At 47.0% G+C, this 26,385-nt stretch overlaps 3 protein-coding genes across 6 annotated transcripts; 1 reads left to right on the top strand and 2 right to left on the bottom strand.

The window, feature by feature from the left end:
- Positions 1–800: 800 nt before the first annotated feature.
- On the bottom strand, positions 801–4,931 carry LOC108940477 (uncharacterized). Its single transcript, XM_018762691.2, has 5 exons — positions 4,807–4,931; positions 3,909–4,172; positions 3,767–3,820; positions 2,701–2,844; positions 801–1,888 (listed from the first exon to the last, which is right to left on the bottom strand). The coding sequence occupies exons 1-5, from the start codon at positions 4,895–4,897 to the stop codon at positions 1,716–1,718; spliced, it is 726 nt and encodes a 241-aa protein (XP_018618207.2). The 5' UTR covers positions 4,898–4,931; the 3' UTR covers positions 801–1,715.
- A 122-nt stretch (positions 4,932–5,053) lies between these two features.
- On the top strand, positions 5,054–15,361 carry prelid3a (PRELI domain containing 3A). 4 transcript variants are annotated; one of them, XM_018762692.1, is made up of 7 exons: positions 5,054–5,200; positions 8,912–9,080; positions 9,665–9,754; positions 10,547–10,617; positions 10,737–10,839; positions 12,025–12,103; positions 13,018–13,358. In XM_018762692.1, the coding sequence occupies exons 1-6, from the start codon at positions 5,136–5,138 to the stop codon at positions 12,094–12,096; spliced, it is 570 nt and encodes a 189-aa protein (XP_018618208.1). In that variant the 5' UTR covers positions 5,054–5,135; the 3' UTR covers positions 12,097–12,103; positions 13,018–13,358. The 4 variants fall into 4 exon arrangements, with proteins under 4 accessions (XP_018618208.1, XP_018618210.1, XP_018618211.1 ...); XM_018762695.1 differs by lacking the exon at positions 5,054–5,200 and adding an exon at positions 6,540–6,608; XM_018762693.1 differs by lacking the exon at positions 5,054–5,200 and adding an exon at positions 7,415–7,606.
- Positions 15,362–16,701: 1,340 nt separating this feature from the next.
- Positions 16,702–25,401, bottom strand: fbxo32 (F-box protein 32). Its single transcript, XM_018763076.2, has 9 exons — positions 25,104–25,401; positions 24,359–24,486; positions 24,222–24,271; positions 23,986–24,078; positions 21,623–21,716; positions 20,203–20,387; positions 19,579–19,761; positions 19,107–19,250; positions 16,702–18,078 (listed from the first exon to the last, which is right to left on the bottom strand). The coding sequence occupies exons 1-9, from the start codon at positions 25,214–25,216 to the stop codon at positions 17,989–17,991; spliced, it is 1,080 nt and encodes a 359-aa protein (XP_018618592.1). The 5' UTR covers positions 25,217–25,401; the 3' UTR covers positions 16,702–17,988.
- Positions 25,402–26,385: the final 984 nt, after the last annotated feature.

Below are 26,385 nucleotides of genomic sequence, written 5' to 3'. Positions count from 1 at the left end.
CAAGAAGGAATTGCACAATTCGAAAGAGGTGCTTCATGCACTTAGATACTGTAAGCTTTTCAAAAGGTTATTTCATTAAAACCTTTATTGCACAGATGTACATATGGAAGAAAAAGGTGATATGTCGGTTAGCACCACCATCTTGTTATCAGGAGGTTCCCGGTTCAAATCCCTGCTATAATACCCCTGCGAAGGGCAGTTTTCCTGAGTTGAAATTGTAAAATTTCCCAACTTCCTAAATGGGTAAAATGGTGTTTGAAGCATCAGCTAAACGAAGGTTAATAATACTGTGTGGTTCAGTTGCTTTGCTGTAAGTTTTATTCCCCTCACGGTGTGTCAATTAATAATGCAAATTTCTCTTTAAATTTTGCTGTTTAAAATTATTATAATTACACAATGGAACAAAAATTTTATTATGTTGATTTTTTTTTTTTTTTTTTGCATTTTCCATTAAGCTTTGTTAAACGTACGTACATTTGGCATAATATTTCATACTGTACGTTAGTTTTTAGCAAAATATTCCACATTCCTGAAATCAGAAAATTTTGTCACATTTTAGGACCGGGTTCCAAGCACCGAATATTCTAATACCTTTCCGGATCTGATACTTTCTAGAATGTTTTGGTATTTTCTAGAATGTTCAGATGTCTTCTAGAATCTACCAATGGCTGCAAAGTAACAAACTAGAACTGACACTCTAGAAGAATTAGTGGTATTTCTCTAATCAGTAAACTTTAACTGATCACAATGAACACAAAAATAGACATTTGCACTTTGAAAAATTTTGTTATGTTGTGTTATAAGCGTGGAGAGAGAAAACGGTAATGAGGGGAATACTGTATCGTACAGCACGATGAAGATGCTGCGTCTTTAACCGATGCACACATTTCTAAAAATAGGAGGAATGCAATATCCGGGACGCACGCTCTGAAATCACAGCAGTGTGACATCAGTACAAGTTAGAGGAAGCAAACTGCCAGTGAAGACATAGCTCATTGATGGAAAAAGCACGAGGATGAAGGAGAAAATTAGGAAATGCATAATGAGCAGGGTAGAGGAAGGGCCGCAAAGGCAGTATGATGGGATGCGCTGTTCTAGGAATGGAGAAACGGGACTGGGAATTTGGAGAAATGAGAGCCCACTGAAAGCTGTAAAGGACCATCAGTCAATGGCTGCTTTCACTACACACTCCTGTCGCTTTTCTAATCAATACACACCACTCCGCTGATCTGCTCAGTGTCGATGTCGGTGGTTTTGTCCTAAGGGCCCCTGCTGTCCCACTCCTTTCAACATACAACATATTAACACATTTACTCATTGGTAATAATCCAGTGTTGCACGTAAAGCCCAGATAATCGACTGAACTCACAGGCCTTTGACACATAAATTACTTTTTATATTTCAACCACCTTTTAAACATTTCACATTATATTTATGAAAACACATTCCGAAAAATCTGAGAAAATAGTGCCATTTCCTGGCTCGATACATTGATCTGCTCCCCCGCTTGCTTGTCCCAGTTCCGTGGCCAAGTCCACCAGGTGCAGAGGAGGACTTCCCTGGAGACATATCGCAGAACGCACCTCCAGGGACCCAACGTTCGGTCAATAACTGCGCGCCGCGAGAGCTGAGGCCGGCACCACGCGCTGTCTGGACCCCGAGATGCCACCCTGTGTCACAAAGGCAGGAGTCGCCATCATGCGAGACCATCCTGGTTACTGCTCCAGCTCATCAGGGCCCTGCCGTTCCTCCACCGCAAGGCTGTTGCTGTCCCCAATGATAACGTACTCCAGGTTGGAACTGTGCACGAGCAGGCTGGGGGGCGCCGTGACGACCTGCTCTGCCCCCGTGTGGCCGCACGTGCAGGTGCCCCTCGCGTCCTCTTCCGCTTCGGGAGCAACAAGGAAAAGAAGAGTCACTGCTGCGGAAGAGCCGGATGGACGCGGCGCCTCGTTTCCTGACCAAAGCCGTTACCTGAATGCTGAATGCTAAAACAAACTGGTGTCCCAGCAAGCGGACTTACATTACTGCACCAGTGAAAAGTGTATGTACATTACTTTTACATTTATTTACTTAGCAGACACTTTTCTCCAAAGCAACTTCCAATGAACTCTATGTAGTGTTATCAGCCCACACACCTTATTCACCGCGGTGACTTACAAATTTAACAAAATCTCATTATGAAGAAACCATGTGTGCCTGATTTATGGAAAGAGCTTTAATATTCATTTAGGAGGACAGAAGTGAGCTCAAAAAGGTGGACAAGTGGCAGTGGGTTGACAGTAGAGAAGAAGTATTGTGTTGGGCGGCACAGCGGTGCAGCAGGTGGTGCTGGTGCCTCACAGCTCTCGAGCTGTTGCTGACATGGGTTTGAATCCATCTCAGTCTGTGGGGAGTCTGCGTGGGGTTCCTCTGGGTGCTCTGGTTTCCTCCCACAGTCCAAAGGCATGTGTTTCTGGAGGGTTGGTGACTGTAAACTACCTACACTTTGCGTATGTGTGTGTGTTACACTGATCCATGAAAAATACATTGGCTGAAAAGGATCACCTGAAAGAATAAGTGTAAATGCAAATATGGACTGACAGCAGCACCCATGTGGTCGGCAGACTACTCGTGATGCGAGACGACCACAGCCGTGACGTCCACAGAGATGGCCGAACAGGTACTCTGGGGCCAGTAAATGAACACAACCGTTCTTACCAGAACCTGGCGGCTCGGCGCCTTGAGGGGGCGGACACTGCTGATCCCTGCTCACGCTCTGTCCGTTGTTGTTCCCGATGATGCAGTTGGTCAGGGTGGAGTTGTGAATGTTGACGATGTACGTCGGAACTGCTCCTTGAGCGTCTGTTGAAAAAACACACGGGGGTGGGGTGATGATGCCTTCATTACTTCTTTTCCCCCACGTTGAATTCTGGGAAGTTGGATTTGGGGAATTCCGAAAGCAAACAGATCCCAGCTGAAGACACCTTCCTTTACAAGGTTTACAATAAGCCTCACCTTAAAGGGCCAAAGCACCTCTAAAATGTCTTACATATCAACATAACTATATCAGTATTGACCTTTATTTAGCCGATACCTGCATCCAAGGTGACCTACAGTGTTAGATGATAAACTTGTAACTATTAACCCATTTGGACGGCAGAGTATATTTCACTAGAGCAATTCAGGGTAAGTAGGTACCCTGCCCAAAGGTATATGGAGAATGCTCTAACTACTACGCCACCTGTTGCCCCCAGTTGCAAATAAGCAGAATTTTATTATATCATTTTACTCTACTTGTAGGCACCAAAACGCTTGCCTATGAAAATACGTTAACACTTAAAATCAGTGTCTAGAAAACATCCTGAAATTTATGTATTTTTACAGTACCTGAAAGGAGGCACTTTGCTGCATTCAATTTACATTAAATTTATCTGACGCTTTTCTCCAAAGCAACTTAAAAATACAGTTATTAAAAGCTTACAATTATTTACCCATTTATACACCTTGATAATTCTACTGGAGTAATTTAGGATAAGTACCTTGCTCAAGGGTACTACAGCTGGAGGTGGGGATCAAACCCGCAACCTTTCGGATCCAAAGCTCTAACCACTACGCTACCAGCTGTCCCCAATTTCTATTAAATAATCATGTTTATTTCTGTTCCATATTTGATAAATTCATGTGCCCCCGAAAAAGTTGGTGAACACTGTCACCTGGTGCTCGGTTTCATTTCAGAACATGCGTTTACCTGCACAATTAGTTCCTAAATTCAGAGATCACTTACATGTTCGAAGTGTGTGTTGCACTGGGCACGGCGTCTCCGCAGCTGCACACGTCGCTGCAGTAAACAAAGGCCATCGTTTATTTCAATATTTGCGAAAAGGACCCAACGTGGCTGCGTCTGGGACACGGGAGATGCGCCTCACCTGGGGAACCTGTGACCTTCTCAAAGAGCCGGGGGTCGAAGCGCTCCAGCGCTTGGTAGAACTGCTGGCACACTTCGGAGCCCTTCCGCAGCACCATCTGCAGGAGCTGCGAGGCCTTCTGGAGGTCCGTGGGCTGCGACCTCACCACCTGGCCCTCGAATTCGCTCACCGTCCGCTTGCTGGACAGGTGGCTGCATATGACATCAACCAGGCAGGACGACATGGATTTGCTCAGAACAGCCTGGTGACTTTGCAAGGTTTTCACTGCACCGGGACAAGGGTAAAACAGAAGAACAGAAAGACATATAACTGTCACATTGTAAATTATTACAATGAGCCATTTAGAGTCACTAAAAATAAAATTACCTTAAAATAATAAAACTGCAATAAAAGCATATTTTGGAAAAGAAAGAAATAAAAAAATACTTTTTAAAATTTAAGTAGGTATGTACTGATATATTTGAGGCTGAACAGGAAATTTCAAAGCAAAATAAGTCAAGTTTAATTTGTAATTCATATGTCAGTAGTTCATCATGTCGTTATTTTCCCAGTTCCCGAAGATCAGAGCCCTTAAGGCAGTATTTGAGCTCCTTGTTGCTCCCTGACACATTTTAATTTTCCTTTTCCATTAAAACAAAGTTTGACGCCTTCGTTTCGGGGATCTTGCAATGTCAGAAGAACAGCTCAACCGGTACTCGGTTATACAGCAGGGTCTTGTACTGCAATCAGTTCGGGATAGGTACCTTGATCGAGGGTGAAACAGCGGGAATGGGATTCGAACCAACAACCTTCTTCGGGTAAAAATCCTATTTAGAGGGCCACAGAAAAGCAGCGCACAGGATCCCAAGAACCCGCTCCCCACCCCTCACCCCTCACCCCTGCGGGGCTGCTCTCTTACCGAACACCGCGGACCTCTGGTCCCCCTGCGAGGCCGCGCACTCGCCGTATCTGCGCTCGTTCCCCATCGCGACACCAGCACCACCTGCCATCCGGGACTCCGCGACTCCGCCGCTCGCGCTTCGTTTTTCGATCTCGCCGAAAAGCAGAAACCCCGCCCCCTTCCTTCCTTCCCAGCTCCGTGTGCCGCGCATGCGCACTCCCGACCGGGGCGCCTCCGCCAAATTCCCGCCTTTTGTCATCGGCTGCGCTGGAGAGTCACGGATTGCGCAAAGCGATGAGGTTGTTTGTGTTCGGAATAGACAGAAACTGTCGGGACACTTTCTAAGAATGTGTGCTTTCTTACACCACGTGATCGGGACCCCGAACGTGGAGCGAGAAACAACTGTGCAGCGGTAGGATTCTGTAGAGCTGTTCGAATCCCGCAGCAGCAGTAGTAGTTACCTGAGGATACAGTCAGTCAGTGTTACTAGTAAACTAAATAATCGTAAAATTGATTATGCACCAATAAAAGCATCAGCTAATAGGTGAATAACAGCCACATCAATGACATCATCATGTGTGGACGATGCTGATTCATTTACTCTTCTTCGGCTGGAACAGTTACAGTAAACAATCCTGGGCTTTGCATACACTGTTCCCGCATAAAAGTAAACCACGATAACAGATGAAATTTCATCTTTGTCTGAAGAAAAAACACGTCGAATCCAGCTCGGATATAACGCGAAGGTGTTTAATTCCTTTTAAAACCGACAACTGCACTGTGATTGGGCGGAGCAGTTGTCGCGCATCTCTGATGTCCTCGAACTCGCCCAGCTATGGGCGTCAAACAGAACTGACAGTAGCAGCTGTTTAGCATTTTACTTAAACACAAGGACTTTATTTCACAACTGTGCCGCAAATTCTTTGATATTTAGACTCTGTACTGCTTATTCTGCTGCTTTCCATGTGCACTTCCCTAAATGTCACCCACATAACACCTCTGCAGGTATAACAAGTTGCAACACATTTTTAAAAATATTAATCTCTGTTATTTGCTGTAATAAAAGGTGCACAGTATCTACAGGTAACACTTATACTGAATAACAAGTACATCAAACAATAAAAACTTCAGCACTGTGTTAAATGAAATAATACAAATATACAGACACTGGTGTTTACTGAAATAACAAAAGATGATTCTTAAGTACAGTTAGTTTCTTTCCACTATCACACGAGTAGCTGCATAAATTAAAAAATGCATTAAAATAATATAATCAATTTCAACTTTTTCCATGTTGTCTTTCTGTTTATATTTAGTATATTTTTATGTTGTCTTTTCGTTTAATTTTTTATTTTGTTCGAGCACCAAAAGATTTTGAAACCGATTTAATTCAAGAAGTGTTACTGCCACAGTGGCACAGAGTTAATGAATATAAGAAATGATGCAACTCGGGAAATACATAATTAGCGTAGCTTACCTGACTCGTCTCCATTATATATATAACATGTTTATATATATACACACACACACATATAACAGCTTAAACATTTTCATTTTCCCCAGCAAACTTACCTATTCCCAGTCCGATTTCGGCACTTGACAGAAGTCGATTTAGCGAGAACACCTGTCCACTAACAGTGTGATTGTATTTTTCATTGATGTTGTTGCATTGCCAGTGATGGGTTCGACTATGATGAAATATTATCGAAGTTTCTGTCTTATTGTCGGTGTGGGGGAAACAGTTTGTGCGCATGCGCACATCGAAGATGCGGTTTCAGTGAGAATTTCCCTCCAACCCAAAAGTAGAACAAGTGAAGGTGGTGGGTATCAAGTCTGTAAGCTGGAAAAGCCGAGCGCTGTTATGTTACTGGTGTAAGGCTGTGATTTTTTGTGCGTAATTCAATAATATGTATTTTGAATATCAATAACCCTTCCGGTGTTGTACAAATCCTGTCTTAGGTCAGGATGGCTCAGTATTGGAGGTCCCGTGGTCACACTGTGTCTTACTGAAAAGATGTACGTAACAACATATAATTATAAAGCATTTTCACAATTTGTTTGTAAAAAGACGCGTTTTCTTAAGAAAATATTCATGCTTTCTAAGACAGATACAGACTTGTTTCGCGTCCCGGTAACAACGCTAAATATATGCATTTTGTTCAAGCAAGTATTTGTAAGTCTTTATATAAGCTCTTCTTAATTGCCTTACATAAGAATAACGTTGTTAAAACGTACAGATTGTACATTATTATGGGACAGAACAAGACATTCCCCAGTTTTACTGATTTGGTGAGTTTTATTACGGAAACGCAATGTCATTTTGATTGGAGACGATTGCACCTCTGCTAGTTAAATATGACTCTGCCTCTATTATGTTTTATGTTTGCAGTAAAACACACACACTTTCTGTCACGGTTTTGCATTTTTGTGCAGAGATGCCAAGTGTTTGCATCAAAGCAGATGATGCAATCACTCAGTCACCGACCGAATGACCATAAAGTGATATAGCGGTGGTGTGGAGAAGAATGAGAAGTAGGACACAGTAAAACATCGCGCCCCGAAGGAGCTTATTGAGTATTGCGCCTCTGCTGAGCGCAACTGTGACGCCCTCGAACTCTCCCATCGCGGGGGTTCGGAACCCAGAATCTCGCGGCCGTGCGGCGTCATCGCGCGGGGCGGGCTTAAGCCCGCGCTTGTGGCCGTGGCGTGAGCAATGTGACCGCAGGGGACGCCGGGGAAGCCGGGGGTGTTGGTGTGGGAGAAGGTGGATGCTGAAGAGTGAGGAGATGAAGATCTGGAGCACGGAGCACATCTTCAGGTACCCGGAGGCACGCGACCAGCACGCGATCGCCGGCCCGGGTGTTTCGTGATCGTTCCGCACCGCGGACGCGGCGGCGAGCCGGAGAACCGAGAAGCAGCAGCCGGTCATCATTGCGCTCATTCAATCACTACTGCGCGTTCGTTCACGGCACGAGCTGCACTGCTGGGGCATTAATTTGACAAATAAAGTAAAACGTTTTATTTATGTATCCCCTCCGTCCACGTAAGTCGCATCGCACTCTTGGTTGCACATTGCGGAGCTGCATTTCATGAGTCACAAATGAATGAAGGAGAAGATGATAAAAAAAAAGGAGATCAAAGGCGGCGCGTGCTGCCTCCTCCTCCTGCAATATAAAGACATAGCGAGCTGTGCACGAGCTGCCCGCCGCGCATCCTTCTTAAATATATGGTCGCACAGTTTCGGAGCGCACGTTTTTCCCCGTTACGCATGATCGTGTTGCTCAACGTGGGTAGAGAGTATATGATGCATTTTTCTTTCATATTTCCAGTGCTTTTCCATGCTGCAATAAAAGCAGTGCAGGGGGGCATCTTACTCTTAGCTTGAAGGGCAAATACAGTTACAGTACAGTAGTAACAGTGGGGCTCTTGCTGCTCTTGGTGACATCAGATACTACAAATCATACAGGCAATATGCTCTTTGTCTACGCTGGGGGTATTAAGGAGTCCCAGCTAAAAATATGGCATCACCTTGAGTAACAATAAAGCTAAAATGGAAATAAAATGTTGATAGGATCTAGCAGAGTTTTTAAAACTTGGTTTTATCTGAATGTAAATTCCAGGCCAAAAAATGTTTTGCCTTGTTCAACTGATTTTTGCACAAAATAACTTCATCATTCTAATGCATTGTAAAATTATCACCATCATGATTGCATGACGTCTGCGCATTCATGCAAGAACTGGGAACTGACATGAGTTTTGGTGGAGGACGTCGACAACCTTCCAATGAAGGGCATGAGATGAAAACGCTGTCCAGCCGGGGAGCAGTTAAACCTTTATTGCGCAACTAAAACCAGCTGTTATTTGGTTTTTATATGCATTTTAAGTGCTGTAATTAGTTTTTTTCTTTTTGCACCACCAAAGAATGCCCCACTTCTTTGGTGTTGCCGTCTTCAGCACTTATAGAATGTTACAGTGAAACAGAAATGAAAAACGAGGTCCTGGTTGGGAAATTCCCCTCTCTGTATATGGTGAAATCAGTGTGTTTCATCATAGACAGCAGTGTGTGATGGGTGGTCATTTCCAACCTGCTCTGATGTTTGTTTGCTTGTGTGCGCGTACGCAGCTACCCCTGGGAGACGGTGATCAAGGCGGCCATGAGGAAGTACCCGAACCCCATGAACCCCAGCGTGGTGGGTGTGGACGTCCTCGACCGGAACCTGGATACCCACGGTCGCCTGCATAGCCATCGCCTCCTCAGCACCGAGTGGGGTCTGCCGGGCATCGTCCGAGCGGTCAGTCCACACGTCCCCCGGCTTCCACACCCCGTCCTCGGGCTGAAACGAGACGCGGGATCACATGAGTGCCGAGGAACCTAGCTTTGGTTCAATATCATTTCCACATTAGTCTACAGTAACATGAAGGAGCATCTCAGACTCAGGAATGTTGCAGACAGTTTGCTGCTTAGTGGTGCCGATGTTCCCGACACAGAGAGCTGGTCCACGAGGATTCTTGATCAGCATTCGTGGCCATGTAATCTGTAGGTTTCGGTTCTATCCACGCCCCTCTTCCAGCTGATTTATCTCAGTCGCTCCCCTCTCGAACCCAGGCGGCCCACCAGTTAATTAAATCTGGTGCTGTGATGCATGGTTGGAACCGGAGTCCGTGAAACTTTGCCAAGTTGAGCATGCTTCCAGAAGATTGCATATGTTTAGAGCACTACTTCTCAGTGATGATGATAATAATAATAATCTATGCTCACTCACTCACACATTCAAAAATAAAAACTGACAGCTGAAAAAAAACATGATGAAGAAGAATTATTTCTCAACATTTTCATCAGTCTGCCCGGTTTATGGTATATGTGTCATTTTTTTAGATTTTGGGAACAAACAGGACATTGACGTACATTAAGGAGCACTCCATCGTGGATCCAGACGAGAAGAAAATGGAGCTCTGTTCCACCAATGTAAGTATAGATTTGTGCTGCCACTGTCGTTCTACCTTCAGCTGTAGTGGTATAGTTTACCATTTGTCTCTCTGTGGTTGGGAGTTCAGGGTCGAGCTTCTCTTAAATGAAGGCCGTATTTTGCACCGAAAGATGTAAAGAAAATTCAGAGAATTATAATAAACTCTTAAGTACCTTTAATTTAACTGGAGAACTGAATTCCTGAGACACAAAAGCTTCATCATTTTTCATCAGTCATGCCAGATTTTTTGCCTTTTAACCAGAAAAATCCAATTGAATACCAAGCCCAGAGTGTCAGAACTACACTGGACTCCTTTAGATCCAGACTTAAGACCCACATGTTAGAAATCACCAATACATAATACGCTTAGATGGTCCATCTTTCTGTCTCCCCCCCCACCCCTCTCATCATTTACAGTCTGTTGCTAATATTTCCCTTTTTTGTCTGTTTTATTCCGTTGTTCTTGCTCGACACAATGGCATGTGTGGGCGGTGTGTTCAGATGTGGGTTCGAACCTCAGTCAGCCTGCGTGAACTTTGCAATTCTTCCCTGTGTTTGTGTGTTTACTCTGGTTGCTCTGGTTTCCTCACACAGTCCACAGACATGTGTTTTAGGTAGAGTGGTGACTCTGAACTTCCCATAGTGTGTGCACGTATATGCGATTGTCCTGTCCAGGGTGTACCCTATCTCACACCCTATATTTCCATGATTTTAATTGCTGATATAAGAGACTTCTTAATAGGTTTGACTCCAACATGGGTCCAAAACTGAAGTGTGCCTGTCTTTTACAGATAACGCTGACCAATTTGGTGTCAGTCGACGAGAGACTCGTTTATAGGCCCCACCCTGAAAATCCAGATGTGTGAGTAGCGTGCCAGTGCTGTCATATCACCAGTCTCCTTCAAAGAATAAATGGGTGTGTCACACCTTTACCTCACTGATACCATGGTGGCTATACTCTGTTTTCCTCTCCGCACTCAGCACTGTGTTGACCCAAGAGGCCATCATCACCGTGAAGGGCGTCAGCCTCAGCAGCTACCTGGAGGGCCTGATGGCTCTCACCATGTCGGCCAACGCCAGGAAGGTATGATCTTCAGTCCCTGGTGATGTTTCTCCGTTTCCCGGGGCAACGATATGGACCACATTTTGGGTCAGCAGCACGTGAAGAACTGACCTACTCAAACCGCGCACAAATGTGGGAAGCACATTAGAGACGTTAAGAAACCACGCTGTTTTAATCCGATCGACGCTGGTAATCAGATTCACTGCAGATGCTTCTCTCTCTTTTCAGTAGCTGCATTAGCTTCTCTTTATTGCATTCATTAACATGCAAATAACTAATTACTTTGTTTTTACTCTAGCTATTCCATTAATAGCTGAAAATCTGTTTGTTGCTTGAATTGCTAAATTAAAACCCATGACCCATTAATGCTGAGAATGGAATGGATTGTACTCGCTGGAGTTTACACTCCACAGGGTACGGTATCATACTCACCGGTGTGTGTTGTACTCATTGCAGTGTACTGCACTCACTGGAGCGTATCGTGCTCGTTATCACGAGCTTCTTCCTTCTCCAAACCGCTTTTGATTCCTCCGAATGTCTCCTCGCTGTTGACCCACGGCAGACGTCCGTGGACTGGGATTTCTGGACCGACACGGTCAAGCTGTCCAGAGACCGCAGTGGTCAAAACCGTTCCATTCATGACCTCTGTTGTATTGATCTCTCCCGTATTTCGGTCCCTGTTTAACCCAGAAAGGTGGCAGTTAGACTAGATCCTCATCTGGATACAGAGACACTAGGTGTGTTTATGGTTTTGGTCTTGATTTTTGCAGGGGTTTCATAGCCCCTTTCAGGATACGTTTACGTTTATTCACTCATCTGACGCTGTTCACTAAGTGACTTTCAGCGTTAAGCTCCTTACAATTATTTCCGCATTTATACAGCTGGGTAATTTTTACCGGAACAATTTAGGGTAGGTACCTTGCTAAAGGGTACTACAGCTGGAGGTGGAGTTCGACCCTGCGACCCCTTGGATCCAAAGGCAGAAGCTCTAACCACTAAACTACCAGCTGTCACATGTCACTTTGTTGGAATTTCGGTGTTCTTACATTAGTTACACGGGTATTGGGTAATAAAGTCCAACATTCGGTATCCCAGCATGTCATTGGTTTATGAGGATAGTTAGTGGGGACATGTGTGAGTTTTTAGGCCATGCTGAGTGTTTGTAACTCCCCCACCCCCGTGTCCTGCCCCTCTGTGTCACTCCAGGGTTGGGACGCTATTGAGTGGATCATACAGAACTCAGAAAGGGAAAAGGTGCCCTTGTGTGACCTTTGCTGACCGATGGGTAACTACAGTCCTCCACTGTCTCACCGCTCGGCAGATGCGGCGATCGCTCGCTCTTTCTCTTCGTGGTTCGCACTGTGGCTCAGTGCTTTCGAAACGGCCTTGAAACACACACACACACACACACATTTTCTGAACCGCTTGTCCCATACGGGGTGACGGGGAACCGGAGCCTAACCCGGCAACTCAGGGCGCAAGGCTGGAGGGGGAGGGGACACACCCAGGACGGGATGCCAGTCCGTCGCAAGGCACCCCAAGCGGGACTCAAACCCCAGACCCACCGGAGAGCAGGACTGTGGTCCAACCCACTGCGCCACCGCACCCCCACATACAATACAGACAGAAGTAAAAGTGTTACAAATAATATAGAGTACAAAGAAAACTACAAATGACAATTTACTGTGTAGCACCAGAGACAGTAACATGTGAATAAATATGCGGACGGTGGGGAAAGTGCCATGTTCAAGTGACTTGTGCAGTCTTCTCGTTTTTTGGGGCCTTGAAACAATCTGCATTTAATTACATTTTCCTACATCTGATATATTAAAGCCAAAGTCACTCAACATATGTAATTATTGCACCAATTGCAAGTGGACTTATAACTTATTACAATAAAAAAATTTTTTATTTAAAAGTATATTAAACCTGATTTCTGAATCACGTCTAATATATGTAATTATTAAAGTTATTAGGACTGGACTTATTACAGAACTTACTGCAATTGTTTTCATTTATTGCCATGGATAACAAGTTTGGAGTTCGTAATGTTTTTACGTATTTGCTCTATGAAACGTTGATCGTACGTGAAAAAGACAGCGCTTGCCATGTTGAATATTAAGTATTAGTGCTTCTTCTTTTCTTTGTGTGTTTTCCGTTTGTTTTCCTCCCTCTGACGACGGTCTTTTTTGGTGGCAGAGTCTCAAACCCCCACGAAGTACGAGAACGTGACACAACGGACCTCAACTCTGACCGGAAACCACCAAGAGCCCAGGAGCGGAGCCAGCGCCACGGTCACGATCACGGGCTCCCTGCGGTCCGCAGAGATGCCGCGTCGGCCTCGCCCAAGGAGCGGGGAGGGGCTTGGCTACACGTACACTTCCTCACAATTCACCAGCGGGGGCCACTTCCAAGTCCCGGGTTCTGTTCTTCTGGGGGGGTTTTCCACTCTCGACGCATCACGCCACCCAATGCTCGCGTGAGCCGGCTACTCAACGTTTTCATACCGTGTTTACGTTTTTTTTTTGGTTGTTGTTTTCCGCAGTTTAAGCGCTTTTGCTGCGCATGTTTTTTATTATGTCGACATTGATTTTCCCGCATGAAGTAAAACCTACTTGGTTTGTTAAAAGGGAAGTCGAACTGAAACGACGACGACGACAACAACAACAACCGTCACACCCACGTACCTCTGCCCTCCTCAAACGCACTTTTAATTGGGAACTCATGTCACCCATGGAAAGTTCTCCATTTTTCTCCATAGCACCTGTTGCTTGTATGAAGTTCTTTTTTTTTTCCTTGGTTCATTCCTTGAACTTCACATTCAGTGTCTCATTTCCTTTTTTTTCCTTATTTTTTTACACACATTTTTCCAGTGGATATACACGTAATAGTAGAGGACTACTTACTGTGCTTGAATCCCTGACCCCGAACACTGGAAGTAAAATCATGGTGAGATTACCTCGACAAATAGCACGTTACCTCTCGATGGCAAGGCTTGAAGAAACACGACTAAGCGTCAACCGCTCGTTACTTTGTCGCCGCGCTACTCATCTTCCATATTTTTGTGATGTTACATGCGAGACTCTAGAAGGCCAGTATTGCTGCTTAGATTTAAGAAACCTGCTACAATGTGTGTGTGTGTGTGTGTGTGTGTGTGTGTGGGTGGGGCAAGGTGAAGAACCCTGCTCAGTGCTGGGCTCCAGTTTAACACAGAAAAGTGAACAGATGATGGTCTGATGTGATTTTTTTTTTTTTTTTTTTTTTTTTGTCATTTTTGGGGCCGTTAAAGAGCCCGCTGCATGCGCTTTATTATACGCTGTTAGAGGTGATGAAATTTTTTCTGCAATGTTTTCCATGTGTCATCAGGCTGTTTCCACCCTGCGAAATGTACAAGTGTGTGGGTTTGTCTGCCGGGGGTTGGCGACAGTGGGCAGGATAGAATTTGGTTTAGTAGTCCTGCTATTGTTGAAAGCCCAACTTCCTGTCAGGTGCCCCCACCCTGACGGCGTGACAGACCAAACCAGTGATGGTCTGGTCTGTTATAATCAGACCAGTTATGGGCATGGATGATGGCTTCTCAGGTGAGGGAACTTGGCAGGACTTGCGAGCATTTCATATCGCTGGGTTTTCCACATGACACATGTGGTGCATACCTGTGGTCACCTCGACTTCCTGTTTTTTCTCCTCGGACCGCGGTCGCTGACGCGGCTGGCGGCTGATGTAAATGTCACCGTGAGCCGTCAATGTCGCTCCGGCAGGGAGTGCCAGGGGCCGCAGGTCCCCGACCCGTGAAGGCCTGTCGCAGCGGGGGCTTTCGGACCCCAGTTTTGCCCTCCGTCCACGAGCGGGACTGGAGCCGTGAGCCCCGGGAAAAGAGGCCGGAGGTCCCCGGTCCCTCACCGGGACACACCTTCTTCTCCCTCCTCCTCTCTGGGCTCCCGTGCCCCTGATCGCACTCGTGAGCTGCGGAACCTTCCAGAGCACGTCGAGGGCTTTGCAGGGAAATCACCCAGGAGGCCGCATTGCTGCAGATGTCGAGAGAGAGCAGAACAACCAGCTGCCGCGTGTCCGCTTGGGGCCGCTGTTGGACGGCATAAATCTGATGTAACTCCTGCTTTGTCTTTCCGTTTCTCTGAATTGCGTTCTCTGAATGTACCGTATGTAAAATAAAAATTTTAATGTAGACTGAATTCGAAAATTTAACTTACCTTTGGCTGAACACACCAATACCTAATTGTTGGGAGTTTGACCTGGACCCCGTTGTTTATGAGCAAACTTGTTGGATGTCTGCGGTTTTATTTTGAAAATATGCTTTTCCCCTTCAGCTGTATTGGATCGCTGACATGAAACCATCACAGTGCGAAATGTTTGGTTTGGGCACTGGTTATTAGAAGAGAGGTTAATAAATCGTTGTCCGATTAATCCAATGGGTATTTGCATACAGTGCTCATTTAAGGGGTGATTTTTGGATTATAAATACTACCATTAACTGCCTCCTCCAAGTTTATGATAGTTTAAAAAGAAAAATTAAGCAAAATTTCTGGACCCATATTAAAATATGTGTACATATATGGTTGCATTTCGTTAATTAAATGAACCTGTTTACATTGCTAATGAGTTATAATAAACAATTTTACTGGATTGCTGTTTTTTTCTTTGCTTACATGGAAAAACAAATGAATATTATTTGTATTTGATTACCCAAAACGTTCCCATGTGGCTTCCCTACTCGTTTCTCTGCACGGGCTTCCTATAACTGCTCAGATCAAGTTGAAGACCCTGGTTATGGCTACAAAAGCATCAACAGAACTGCTCCCAGATACCTACAGGACTTGATCATCTGCTACACCCCAACCAGACTACTACGCTCCTCCACATCTGCCTGCTTGGTTGTCTCGCGTACAAAGGGGCCAAAAGCAGGGAGAACGACCTCCCCCTCTCACTCAGAACTGCTGAATCTCTGCCCACATTTACAAAGGGTCTTAAAACTCACCTCTTCCAGACTCACTTCACCCAGCATCTCTTAAGTTCACATAAGGTGTAACTGTTCATGTTCTATAACTTTGAGGTCATCCCCCGATAAACCTTTACACAGCTACTCCTGTAATGCAAAGGTTTGTGTATCTCAAAAAAAAATTACTAGGAAGGTGATCAGGAGTTGAAATTCTGATCAAAGTTTTGTGCAGCTACTTTTGTGAGGAAGATTGATTCATATGGTGGAAAGAAGCTAACTGTACTTACGAATCGCACGTCTGCATCTAAGTGTCTCTTCCTGCTCATGTAATGAACACATTGTATTTTCTATGAGATGTTTGTCGCTTTGCAGAAAAGCGTCTGCTAAATGAATACAAATAAATGTAATGGAGCCTGTTTGTGGACAGCGGTGTCCAGCAGGGGGCGGAGTGGAGCCACACTAGAAAATTCCAGAAATACAGAAAGGAAGCTATTGCCAGCAAGGGGTATGATTGGCTTCCATTTTTCTTTTGGTCTGGGCCACGTTTTGATATGACTGACCTCTAATCAGCAAAAACAGCGGCGTGAGCCATTTCCTCGGCTGCCTCCGCTAGTAATTAAAGCTCTTATTTGCCTCGATTGTAAATGAGTTATTGCCATCGCGACCGCAGCCAAGGTATTTTTCCTCATTTGCTCCAGTCAAAACAAAAGAGCAAACAGCCTCTAAAGTATTTCAGAAAAATGCAGATAATAAATCAAACTATAATACCTGGATCCAGTTTGTGCCAGTTCTATATCTTTAGTAAAATCTAGATATTTGGTCCCCCCCCCCAGTGGATCAAACCGTGAAGTGTGTAGCCTCTGCCGATGGGGTGCATGCGGGGGCGAACGAAGAGAGCGTGGCCACCAAGTCCCATGATGCATCAGTCATCTCGGGTTGTTTATTTGTCAATACAACACAAGCTCGTGTTACAGCATCTCACATACGTGTCCTCGCAAGCACGGGTTCGAGTGACAGTGATCCACTAGTGGCCAAACAGCTGATGCAGTCGGCTTGTTCCTGCACAGTGCTCATCCGTGAGTCAAAAACGACAACGATGATTTAAAAAAAAATAATGAAATGAAAAATCAGGAGTGCACATTGCATCATGCAGGAGGTAACAATCTTCCGATGGTTTCGTAAAGCCGAGAAAGTTCCTCCTATTAGGGATCGGTTGCACACAAAGCTGCTTCACGTCGCACGTGTGGGTTCAAGCATACAAATAAAAATAAAAATACACAGAACACCTGCCCTCGCTCCGCTGCCCTTCACTGAAGGAGCCGCGGTTGAACAGCAATTCTGAAAACCTCCAACTTCCAGTACCGACAAATACCACGGTACAGCAAACAAACACTTTAAAACCTGCTGGGAAGAAAAAAAAAGGAGTAAACAATATCAAACGTATAAAAGTGAAAAATGTACTTAGAAAAGTATCATATGACACAGCGCCAGCTTCAGCGACCGCCACACCGTGTCCTTCCTCATCCCCATCATCACACGTGCATCAGTGTCCAAGTCACTGCGAAAAGAGTACTTTTTACCCTGGTCAGAAGTGGCGGACATTCGAGAAGAACCGAAAACCTTCTTCTAATGTGCTATGAAAGTTTTGGAGTAGCAACGTAAAAAAAAAAAAAAATTAGAAGGATCGACTTTCCAAAGTGCAAAATGTGAAAGTTTGATTCACTTCAATTAACCCGATTGCACCTTTTGTACCGCAAGTTCATCTTCGGTTCAGTCTATGTTCCCACGATCTGAAAAAAAAAAAAAAAAAAAAAACCCACGCATATCCCAGGGTGCACCGAGAAAGCCAAATGGGATGATGAATCTAATAAGAATTCACCCGAGCCCAAAATAACGATCATCTGATCACGGAAACGTCACGACGGACGCGTTTAAACATCTTTCTTTTCGTAAAAATGAGGGTCTGGCTAAGCTGCTCGAATGTCCCCAGTCCTGAGCTCCACGAGCCCCTACAAAGCCCTCGTCTCTCCTCTGCGCCCCACCAGCGTTTGTATCGTCGTCGCACCCGTCTCCACGTACAGGCCTTCGTGACCCACCCCGCCACCCCCCGCCACTCCCCGCCGACTTCCCATAGTCCCCATCTCAAGGCATCCAGGAATCGATTGCACTATGAACACTATGTACAGGTGAGTCGGGCCCCTCTGTGTCGGGGCCCCTCAGTATTTGAAGAGGTTGATGAAGCCCTGCGGGGAAACGGCGATGCTGCAGCTCTCCGCATTGTTGGCCGTGCAGGGGTGGTTCGTATCCTGGACGCAGACGAAAAGAAAAAAATAAAATAAATAACTACACGTGAATAAATAAAACTATTCATTAATTAATGACCTTACTGGTTGACTAATTGATCAATTAATTCATTCTTAATCAGACTAATTAATTAAGGAAAGGACTAGTGACATAACAGTTGGCAATGCTCAAATTAGTCGCCAATTAATTTATGCCACGCATTGTTTCACTGGCCATAATCTAAAACCTTAGAGGCTCGTCCAGTTTATTGGAGTTACTGTCGGTCGCGTGACCGATGTACTCGTGTTTATGTGTGTCGTGTAATGGACTGGCGTCCTGTCCAGGGTGACTTGTGCCTGGTCATTTCAGGATAGACTCTGGGCCACCGTGACCCTGACCAGGACAAGCGGTCAATGAAAATGGATGGATGGAGAGATGTAAAATGTTGTAAATATAATTTACAGAAGCTTCAAAACAGTTTGGATAGAAATATGACGATATTTACAAGGTGCCAGAACAGGATTATTTAGAACCAGGTCATTTTGCTGAAGGGTTACCCAGTGCAGCTGGTGAGAACACAGAAGTTACAACATTTTATCTGCGGATCAAGACGAAAAAGATGGTATTTTGTTTATTTATTTTTTTAATCTGAAGATGGTCGCACTAAATGGAGCACCGATGAACCGAAGGGAAAGTTCGGTCATCGACACGGTCCGAAAACCTGCCGCCCGTGCTGCTGGAATAGAACAACGCAGCTGTGATCGGGGAGACTTGGGTGACTGCCAATCCAAAGCTTAAACAGGTGATGCTCGCCATTGAACGTTTACATTAATTTGCCATTTGTTCGGTTAAAACAAGGTAATTTGCATGCGGAGCTCTTGAACTTTGGTGAGGAATTCACCCATGTTAAGCAGTATGTGATTTTTGGGGTCAGGGTTATCCTAACAGGGTATTAATGGTGTTATATAATAAAAAAAAGACTTGATACTGATGCTTCCTAAAGCCTTGATGGAGACGCAGCGCTGACCGATTGACCGATTGACCGACCGACCTTCCAGAAGAGGATGTGGCAGTGCGTGCAGAACTGCAGGGTGTCACTGTACTGCTCTTTGCGCGGGTAGCAGCGGCACAGCTTGAAGTACATCGTCTTCCAATCCAGGTGGCCCTTGTCGGACAGGATCAGGCGCTTGCGGATCTGCGAGGCAGGAGAGAAAGGGAAGGGAAGGGAAGCCTTGAGCGAGGCTGTTCTTCGTTAGGCGGCGGAGATGGAAATCGATGCGGCTCCGTCAGAATGCAACCTGCTGTCGGCAAGAGACAGAGTGGACACCCCGAGCTTGTTTTCATTACGCCCGGAGTAGGGAGCCTGGAATTAATGGTGCCTCGAGTGCCTGAACACAGCTCTGTTTACACAAATCTAAAACAGACCGCAAGAACACTTTCCAGACTTTCCAGCAGCATCCGTGCTCTCCGTGCGCGTTTGCGCACGAGAGAGAGAAAGATGGCGACTGCGTGCCAGCCGGTACCTGCCGGTCCGTGAAGTGGTACTGGCACAGCTTCTTCCACAGCAGCCGGTCCTCGGCAAGGTCCTTGAGATCCGGACACACCTGGCCCAGGCTGACCAGGTCCCTGCCGTCCGTCAGCCTCTGCATGATGTTGAGCTGCAGACACGCTGGAAGGTCCGTCAGGGTCATTCCTTTTGACGTTGGCTGGGGACACAAAAAAGGGGGTGTCATTCCCCATGGGGCCCCCCGCCATATTGTACATCCTTGACCCACCCCAGTTCCCCTTCCCCCACCCAAGCGGTGTGATAGTGAGAACCACTGATTTAGAACCCATAGACCCATCACAAGACCATAAATCCAACCCTACCTCCTGCTGCGATACCCTTGACCAAAGTCCTTACCCTGGACTGATAAAGTAAAAAGACCCAGCTGTAATCATTGTGCTGTAGTACACAAACCGAAAACTAAGCTGTTTTGGAGAAAAGTGTCAGATCAGTGGATAAAAGATAAGATACCACTGACCATGACCATGACTCCCAACCTGCTGCACTCCATAGTCTACGGATCTCCTTCCCACTCTTGAAATAATCATCCGCCCCCTTCCCCAGCTCGAGGTCATCACTCCCTGCCCACGTTCCGGCTCACCCTGTTGATGTGGATGTTGTCCAGCTGCTGCTGCCACATCAGGATGTTCTCCATGCGGTGCACCCAGATGTTGATGTTGCCCACCAGCACGGACTTGCCCATGTCCTGCACCAGGCTGCACAGGGACACGTAGAGGGTCTGCAGAAGCTCTCTGATCTGTCGCACGTTCTGCTGGTTCTCCAGGACTGCCAGGGAGAGACAGGGTGTCAGAATGGCCCGAGTTTGGCCATTCACTCAGAGAGGGATTCAATCCCACACTCATTTATCTATAGTTCTTTATGTAAATACATGAGAACATGCGCATTATTTAAAAAAAAAAAAAACCATTCACACCTGGGAAAATGCACTGCGCAACCCCCCCTCGACTTGACTGTCCCATTCCTAAGGGGGTGGGTGGTAGGGTTGGGTTTTCAGTTAGCTGCTGATTTTATTCCCCATATGGTAGAATGAGCTCCCTCTATCTCTCAGAGCTGCTGAATCCCCCATTTATCTACATGGGTGATTCACAGAGGGGGCGCGGTAGCATAGCGGGCTTGACTGGGTCCCGCTCTCTGTCGGGTCTGTGGTTCGAGTCCCACTTGGGGTGCCTTGTGGCGGACTGGCATCCTGTCCTGGGTGTGCCCCCACCCCCTCCAGCCCTACACCCTGTGTTGCCGGGTTAGGCTCCGGCTCGCCGCGACCCCCGCTCGGGACAAGCGGCTTCAGACATTGTGTGTGTGTGCGTGTGTGTGTGTGTGATTCACAGAACCCCATCTCTTTCAGTCCTATCCGAGCTGCATGTTACTTTGGAGAAAAGTGTGTGGAAAATGCCTGAATGTAAATATGTTAATGTCTTATTTAAAAAATAATGATAATTAATTTCTAAAACAGCATGGAAGAGTTGAAAGTTTGCAGACACCTTTTTAATACACATTGTTATTGTTATTCTTCTCCCTTGGCAGGACTTTGTACAAAGGATAAATACATAAATGCCAGAGAGGTAAAAGTACATGATATTCTACACAGGTTGCCAGAACGGAGGACCTTTATTACCACCCCAAACAACTGACTCCTTTCTTTAGCCGGCAGGGGGGGGGCTCCGGAGCCATCTGCTCCAACATGACTTCCGTCGGTGCCAGATGTGGCGGGTGGGTCAATCAGGCCGGCCCACGGTCACCACGGTCTTCGGCCTCTTAAGCCCTCTCTCCCCCACCCCCAGGAATACGTTAACCGCGCTGGGGTTCGAGTTCCGCTTGGGGTGCCTTGCAACGGATTGGCCTGGGTGTGTCCCCCCCCCCCCTCCAGCCTTTTGCCCCGTGTTGCCAGGTTAGGCTCCGGTTCGCCGCGACCCCATACCCTTTTCCACACCAACCTTCACCAAGCCCGGGTTTGGACCCATAACCCCCTGGGTAGATAGTGTAAAGCCGACCTCTTCGCTCACCTTTCTGCACCACCTTTTCCAGAATGTTCATGTAGTTCTTCTGGGCTACGCCGCTCAGCGACGGCAGCTGGGACTTGGCGATCAGCTCAAGCAGCTAGAGAAAAAGACATAAACAGAGAGCGGTCAGCGGTCGAGACGCGCCGTTCTGCCGCGGTCTATGCCTGCTCATGCTTCTTCCTGGATGGGGGGTTTGTTTTGAGCTGAGGTTCGGGGGGAAATAAATAGTGGCATCTGGAAAACTTCAGAGGGGGCTCGGTTTCTCAATCCTCATCCTCCTGTGATGAACAACCGAAAGAGGTGCTGCTGTTTACCACGGTATGCAGTCAGGTCGCGAGGCCTGCTGGCGTCTCCGCTCAGCTCTCAAGACGCCAACTTGTGCCTCTGCAGAGCTTATGTTTGGACAAGTCCAAGTAGACAAACACGAAAGAGCGCAACGGCCAACTAGAGGAGGAGCTAGGGATTGTGTGTGTGTGTGTGTGTGTGTGTGTGTGTGTGTGTGTGTGTGTGTGTGTGTGTGTGAGTGTGTGTGAGAGAGAGAGAGAGAGAGAGAGAGAGAGAGAGAGAGAGAGAGAGAGAGAGAGAGAGAGAGAGAGAGAGAGTGTGTTTGGGACATTTCAGAGGAAGAATGTCCCCACTAGGGTAGTGAACCATGTAGAATGAACCACGTGGGACTCCATCCACAACATAAAACTGTTAGAAGCTTTAAAAACAGAATAAAGTGCCAAAATCCATTTTTTTTGCATTTTGCTGGCGAGAAATTACGACTAATTCCTCATTAATAGGACGGCCAACGCAAACTCCTCACGAAGAGAAGGGTGTGTGTCTCTGGACAGGCGCCACGGTGGTGGTTCGTTGTAAAAGCCAGAAACACAAATGGGAGGGGGCGAGATGGGCCCGGGGGGGGGGGGGGTGTTCGTCGTGAGGGGCATCAAACCCCTCAGGCTGGACCCCCCCGCTGACATCATGGAGAAACACAGTTTGCACCTCCTGCCTCTTGCTCAACCACAGCCATGTGACCATTGTCAGCACCCGAGGGAAACAGCCCCCCCAATGCTCGACCACCCCTTCAAGTGCCTCTCTCTTTATTTATCTCGGCGCAGGGCAGAACAGGACACGGCGTCTCTGCTCTCAGCCCCCACTTAGTCACCGGGCTTCGACTTGGCCGCGTCCCCTCGCTTTTCCACCGCCGCCGGGAGGACACCTCGCACCTTCAGCCGTTATCTTTACCGTGCCCTTTGGCGCCTTTCATCTTTTTCCAGCAGGTGGCGTCACGGTTAGAACCACCACCCTGGCGTCCAAGGAAAAGACCCATCAAAAATACCAGGTTTGAATCCCATGTCCTACTGTAGGACCCCTGACCAAGGTAGCTACCCTAAACTGATACAGTTTAAAAAAAATGCATGAAAGGGTAAATCAGCCTAAGTAGTTCAGGGTAAATCAGTGTAACTCTAACTCAAAGTGTCAGATAAATTAATAAATAACGAGAATAATCTTTCCGGTGAACCAGCAGTTTGGCGTTGGGTCACATTGCACCTTGCAAACGCCCCAGTTGTGTGGCACATCTCACACGAGTCCACCGAGTCCCAGGAGGCGCTATGGCACGTGGATATCTGGAGTGACGGGAAAGTCCTTCCGGAATTTTCCTACAGACGCTGCGGCTCACGCGGGCAGTTTGTAGGGGAAAGGTGTTCAGCTCGGTGACAACAAGTCCCTCTCCAACATCGGCACCTGTCGCAGTCACACCACGGACCTCGTGGACCTTAACCAAGGCGGGAGGTCAACGAAAACGGTGTTCCCTTCCCCCGAAATAAAATCTAGAACAAGTAGCGGTGGGGGGGAACCACAGTGTCATTGTTTCCAGAGCGTTCTGCGTCATTTGACTTGGGGGCCCCGTTCACGGTGCCGGTCCGGGACGCTGCCCTACGGTGTACCGCAGTTGCGAGCGTGCGTTTGGTCGACTCTGCGACTCCAGGTGGCACCTGGGCGTCAAGAGGAACCTCCCCGCTGGTCCACAACCATCTATAAAACTGCACCTTCAATCCCTGCACTGCGCTGACAGATCTGGGGGTGCTCTGGCTCGTGTTTGCCACACACTCTGTGTGTGTGTGTGTGTGTGTGTGTGTGTGTGTGTGTGAGAACTGCAGAAAACACACCTCTCTGGTCCTTTAAATAAGAGAGGGGACGTCTCCATGGGCGCCCCGCCTGGACCCGGGTGATAAGACGAAGGCGGACGCGTACAACGCCCAGCAGCTGAGATCCAGCCCTTTAATCCGAGAGAGTGTGTTCTGCATGTGTGTGTGTGTGTGTGTGTGTGTGTGTGTGTGTGTGTGTGTGCGCGTGCGGTGGCTGCCTACTGGACTCACCCTCACGACATAATTGAACCTCCTGGTGTCCATGATGGCGCTGGAGAAGTCCAGGCGGTTGAAGGCCTCTCCCAGGGTGCAGTACCCGTGACGCTGGAGAAGAGAGAGACGGATGAAGCGTCGCGAGACCACATGGCGTGTGTGTGTGTGTGTGTGTGTGTGTGTGTGTGCGTGTGTGCGTGTGTGTGTGCGCGCGAGATAGAGAGAGAGAGACTCTCCAAGGACAGCCACAGTACCTCTTTAGTACTTCCCTTGTGCACATATATCCATTTGTCTCTGTGGAAATCTGAGGGGGGGGGAGAACAGAGTGCGGTCACACACACGGCCGTCCGTACACACTGCGCGTTTCCGGTCGGACGCGACGCGGACTTACAGGGAACCTTCGCGCTGCTGCTGCTGTTGTTGTTGTTCAGAAGGTCCTTCTTGCGCTTCTTGGCGGCCACATCGTAGCTCATGGCGAGAAAGAGCTCCTCCTTGTAGAACTCCTCATGTTCGCAGCATCTGAAAGGTCACGTTCACACAGGGGCGTGAGGGATAAACGGCATCGCGCACGAGCCTCCGTTAAAAGCCGAGGGTTCGACCCGACGTAGCGTAAGCATCTCGACATCTTCTCCTGGCGCGCCGCTCTGCTTTGGAATCCATACAGCACCTAACAGATGTCTGATAATCCTTTCACCGTGGCTTCTATTCCTGGAACAATGATTAACAGCAAAACACTGCCTGCGAGGTCCGACTTCGCGAGCGTGCCGTGCGCGTGTGTGCGTGCGTGCGCGCGTGCGTGTGTGCGAGAGGCCGAGTTCACTCCAGCTGGAGGTACTGTACGCGTGCTTTTTCTGTGTCTAACACTTTAAAAAATTGCTCCCCAGCAGCTCTTTGTCCCGCAAGGCGGAGGAGAAGCGGAGGGGAAACCCAAACGCGCCGCACGTCCCAACAGGCAGAAGAAACATCTAGATAGATGTGACCCTGCTCCTTCTGCGCTTCTCATGAGCTCAGGAAGTTCCTCTACTGCGGTGGCCTTCAGGGCCAGAACATCAGCCGATGGTCGGGGATAAATAAGGAGACATAAACAGAGAGGAGAAGCAGGGTGGACAGGACCCCACCGACGTGTTCCCACTGACCTCTTCGCTTCCGGGACGTTGTTGTTCTTCTCGTCCGAGGACCTCTTCCAGCCATCCTCCGTCTTCACCCAGCTCTGCCCAGGGGACCTCCAGTCCTGCCCCAGAAATGGCATCTCCCACCCGACCACGTGACCTCGGCAGCTGGAGGTGTGATGATCTCGTGAGCCTGAGATGTGAAGATCTGGTGATCTCGAGTGAAGCAGAGACCTAGAGATGTGATGCAGAAGGAAGGAGTCTGGTGGCAACGCAGAGCTCGCTCGCTCGCTCGCTCGCTCGCTCGCTCTCTCTCTCTCTCTCTCTCTCTCTCCCCCTTCTTCTTCTTCTTCTTCTTCTTCTTCTTCTTCTTCTCAGCCTCTGATCTGTTGATGAGCAGCGATCTGATGCGCGACGCGCACCGCAGTGCTTATATCCCCGCGGCGCGCGGACCGGAAGGGCTCGCGACTCGGCCCCGCCCCCTTTCTGGACGCGCTCGCGCAGCACGTGGCTTTGTTTACCATCTCGCGCAGGGTTGCAACACCTCGCCTGGAAACCGTCCTTCTCCTCATCGTCATCATTTCATAATTCGTTTCCATCGGCTCGAGCGCCTCCATCTTGCGCGCGCGTGTTTACAAATAAAATATGACTTTGTTAAAAAACGCGTTCCTTCCCTCACGAGCTCAGTTGCAACTGTATTGAATGCGGACACAATGAATCAGAGAAGCAGAAAAAAAGTTAAAAACAAAGGATTGTGAAAAGTGAAGGAAGTTATTGAGTTATTTCATGAATCGTGTCATTTTAAAGTGCTATATATAGACTTTTAAAGTAGAAAAAATGTTGTTTGGTAATGTTACAGTCAGTTACTTTATATAACATATATACCGTAAGGAGAAATTTAATAGAAATTATTCATATACATTAATTTATAAATTAATATATATTAGAAAATTAGAGAAAAATGCTTTTCGGTAATGGTACGTGTGATGTACAGTGGGGAGATTATTATATATACATATATGATACAAGGTTTAAAATTAAAGGAGAATAGATGCTCTATGATAATGCTACATCAATGGGAAAATTATATAATTCATATGATATAACGTTTGAAATTAAAAGAGGACATTTAAGGAGGAAATTAAAGGAGAAAAATGCTTTTTGATAATGTTGCATGTAATTATTATTATATATAACATATCCATGCCTGATATATTTCAATGTTTGAAATTAAATCTCAGCAGCGAGTGCTGTTTAAATGCTTACTGGTAACCCATTTGGCAGCTTCTGATGCGCTGACTGTTTATTT

The sequence above is a fragment of the Scleropages formosus genome, chromosome 18 (assembly GCF_900964775.1).
Source record: "Scleropages formosus chromosome 18, fSclFor1.1, whole genome shotgun sequence".
Taxonomy (NCBI): Eukaryota; Metazoa; Chordata; class Actinopteri; order Osteoglossiformes; family Osteoglossidae; genus Scleropages; species Scleropages formosus.
The sequence above is the reverse complement of the archived record's forward strand: the minus strand, read 5'-3'. Positions and strand labels throughout refer to the sequence as shown.

What these genes read in the sequence shown, in the direction of transcription:
- fbxo32 (XM_018763076.2), bottom strand. Translation starts at nt 25,216, where the DNA reads ATGCCATTTCTGGGGCAGGACTGGAGGTCCCCTGGGCAGAGCTGGGTG. An exon ending in CAGCAGCGCGAAGGTTCCCT is followed by an intron (nt 24,272 to 24,358) that starts GTAAGTCCGCGT and finishes CCCCCCCCTCAG; the next exon opens with ATTTCCACAGAGACAAATGG. An exon ending in GGAAAAGGTGGTGCAGAAAG is followed by an intron (nt 20,388 to 21,622) that starts GTGAGCGAAGAG and finishes TCTCCCTGGCAG; the next exon opens with TCCTGGAGAACCAGCAGAAC.
- LOC108940477 (XM_018762691.2), bottom strand. Translation starts at nt 4,897, where the DNA reads ATGGCAGGTGGTGCTGGTGTCGCGATGGGGAACGAGCGCAGATACGGC. An exon ending in CCAGAGGTCCGCGGTGTTCG is followed by an intron (nt 4,173 to 4,806) that starts GTAAGAGAGCAG and finishes GTCCCGGTGCAG; the next exon opens with TGAAAACCTTGCAAAGTCAC. An exon ending in GAAGGTCACAGGTTCCCCAG is followed by an intron (nt 3,821 to 3,908) that starts GTGAGGCGCATC and finishes TGTTTACTGCAG; the next exon opens with CGACGTGTGCAGCTGCGGAG.
- prelid3a (XM_018762692.1), top strand. Translation starts at nt 5,136, where the DNA reads ATGTGTGCTTTCTTACACCACGTGATCGGGACCCCGAACGTGGAGCGA. An exon ending in CGAGAAACAACTGTGCAGCG is followed by an intron (nt 5,201 to 8,911) that starts GTAGGATTCTGT and finishes GCGCGTACGCAG; the next exon opens with CTACCCCTGGGAGACGGTGA. An exon ending in CACCCTGAAAATCCAGATGT is followed by an intron (nt 10,618 to 10,736) that starts GTGAGTAGCGTG and finishes CTCCGCACTCAG; the next exon opens with CACTGTGTTGACCCAAGAGG.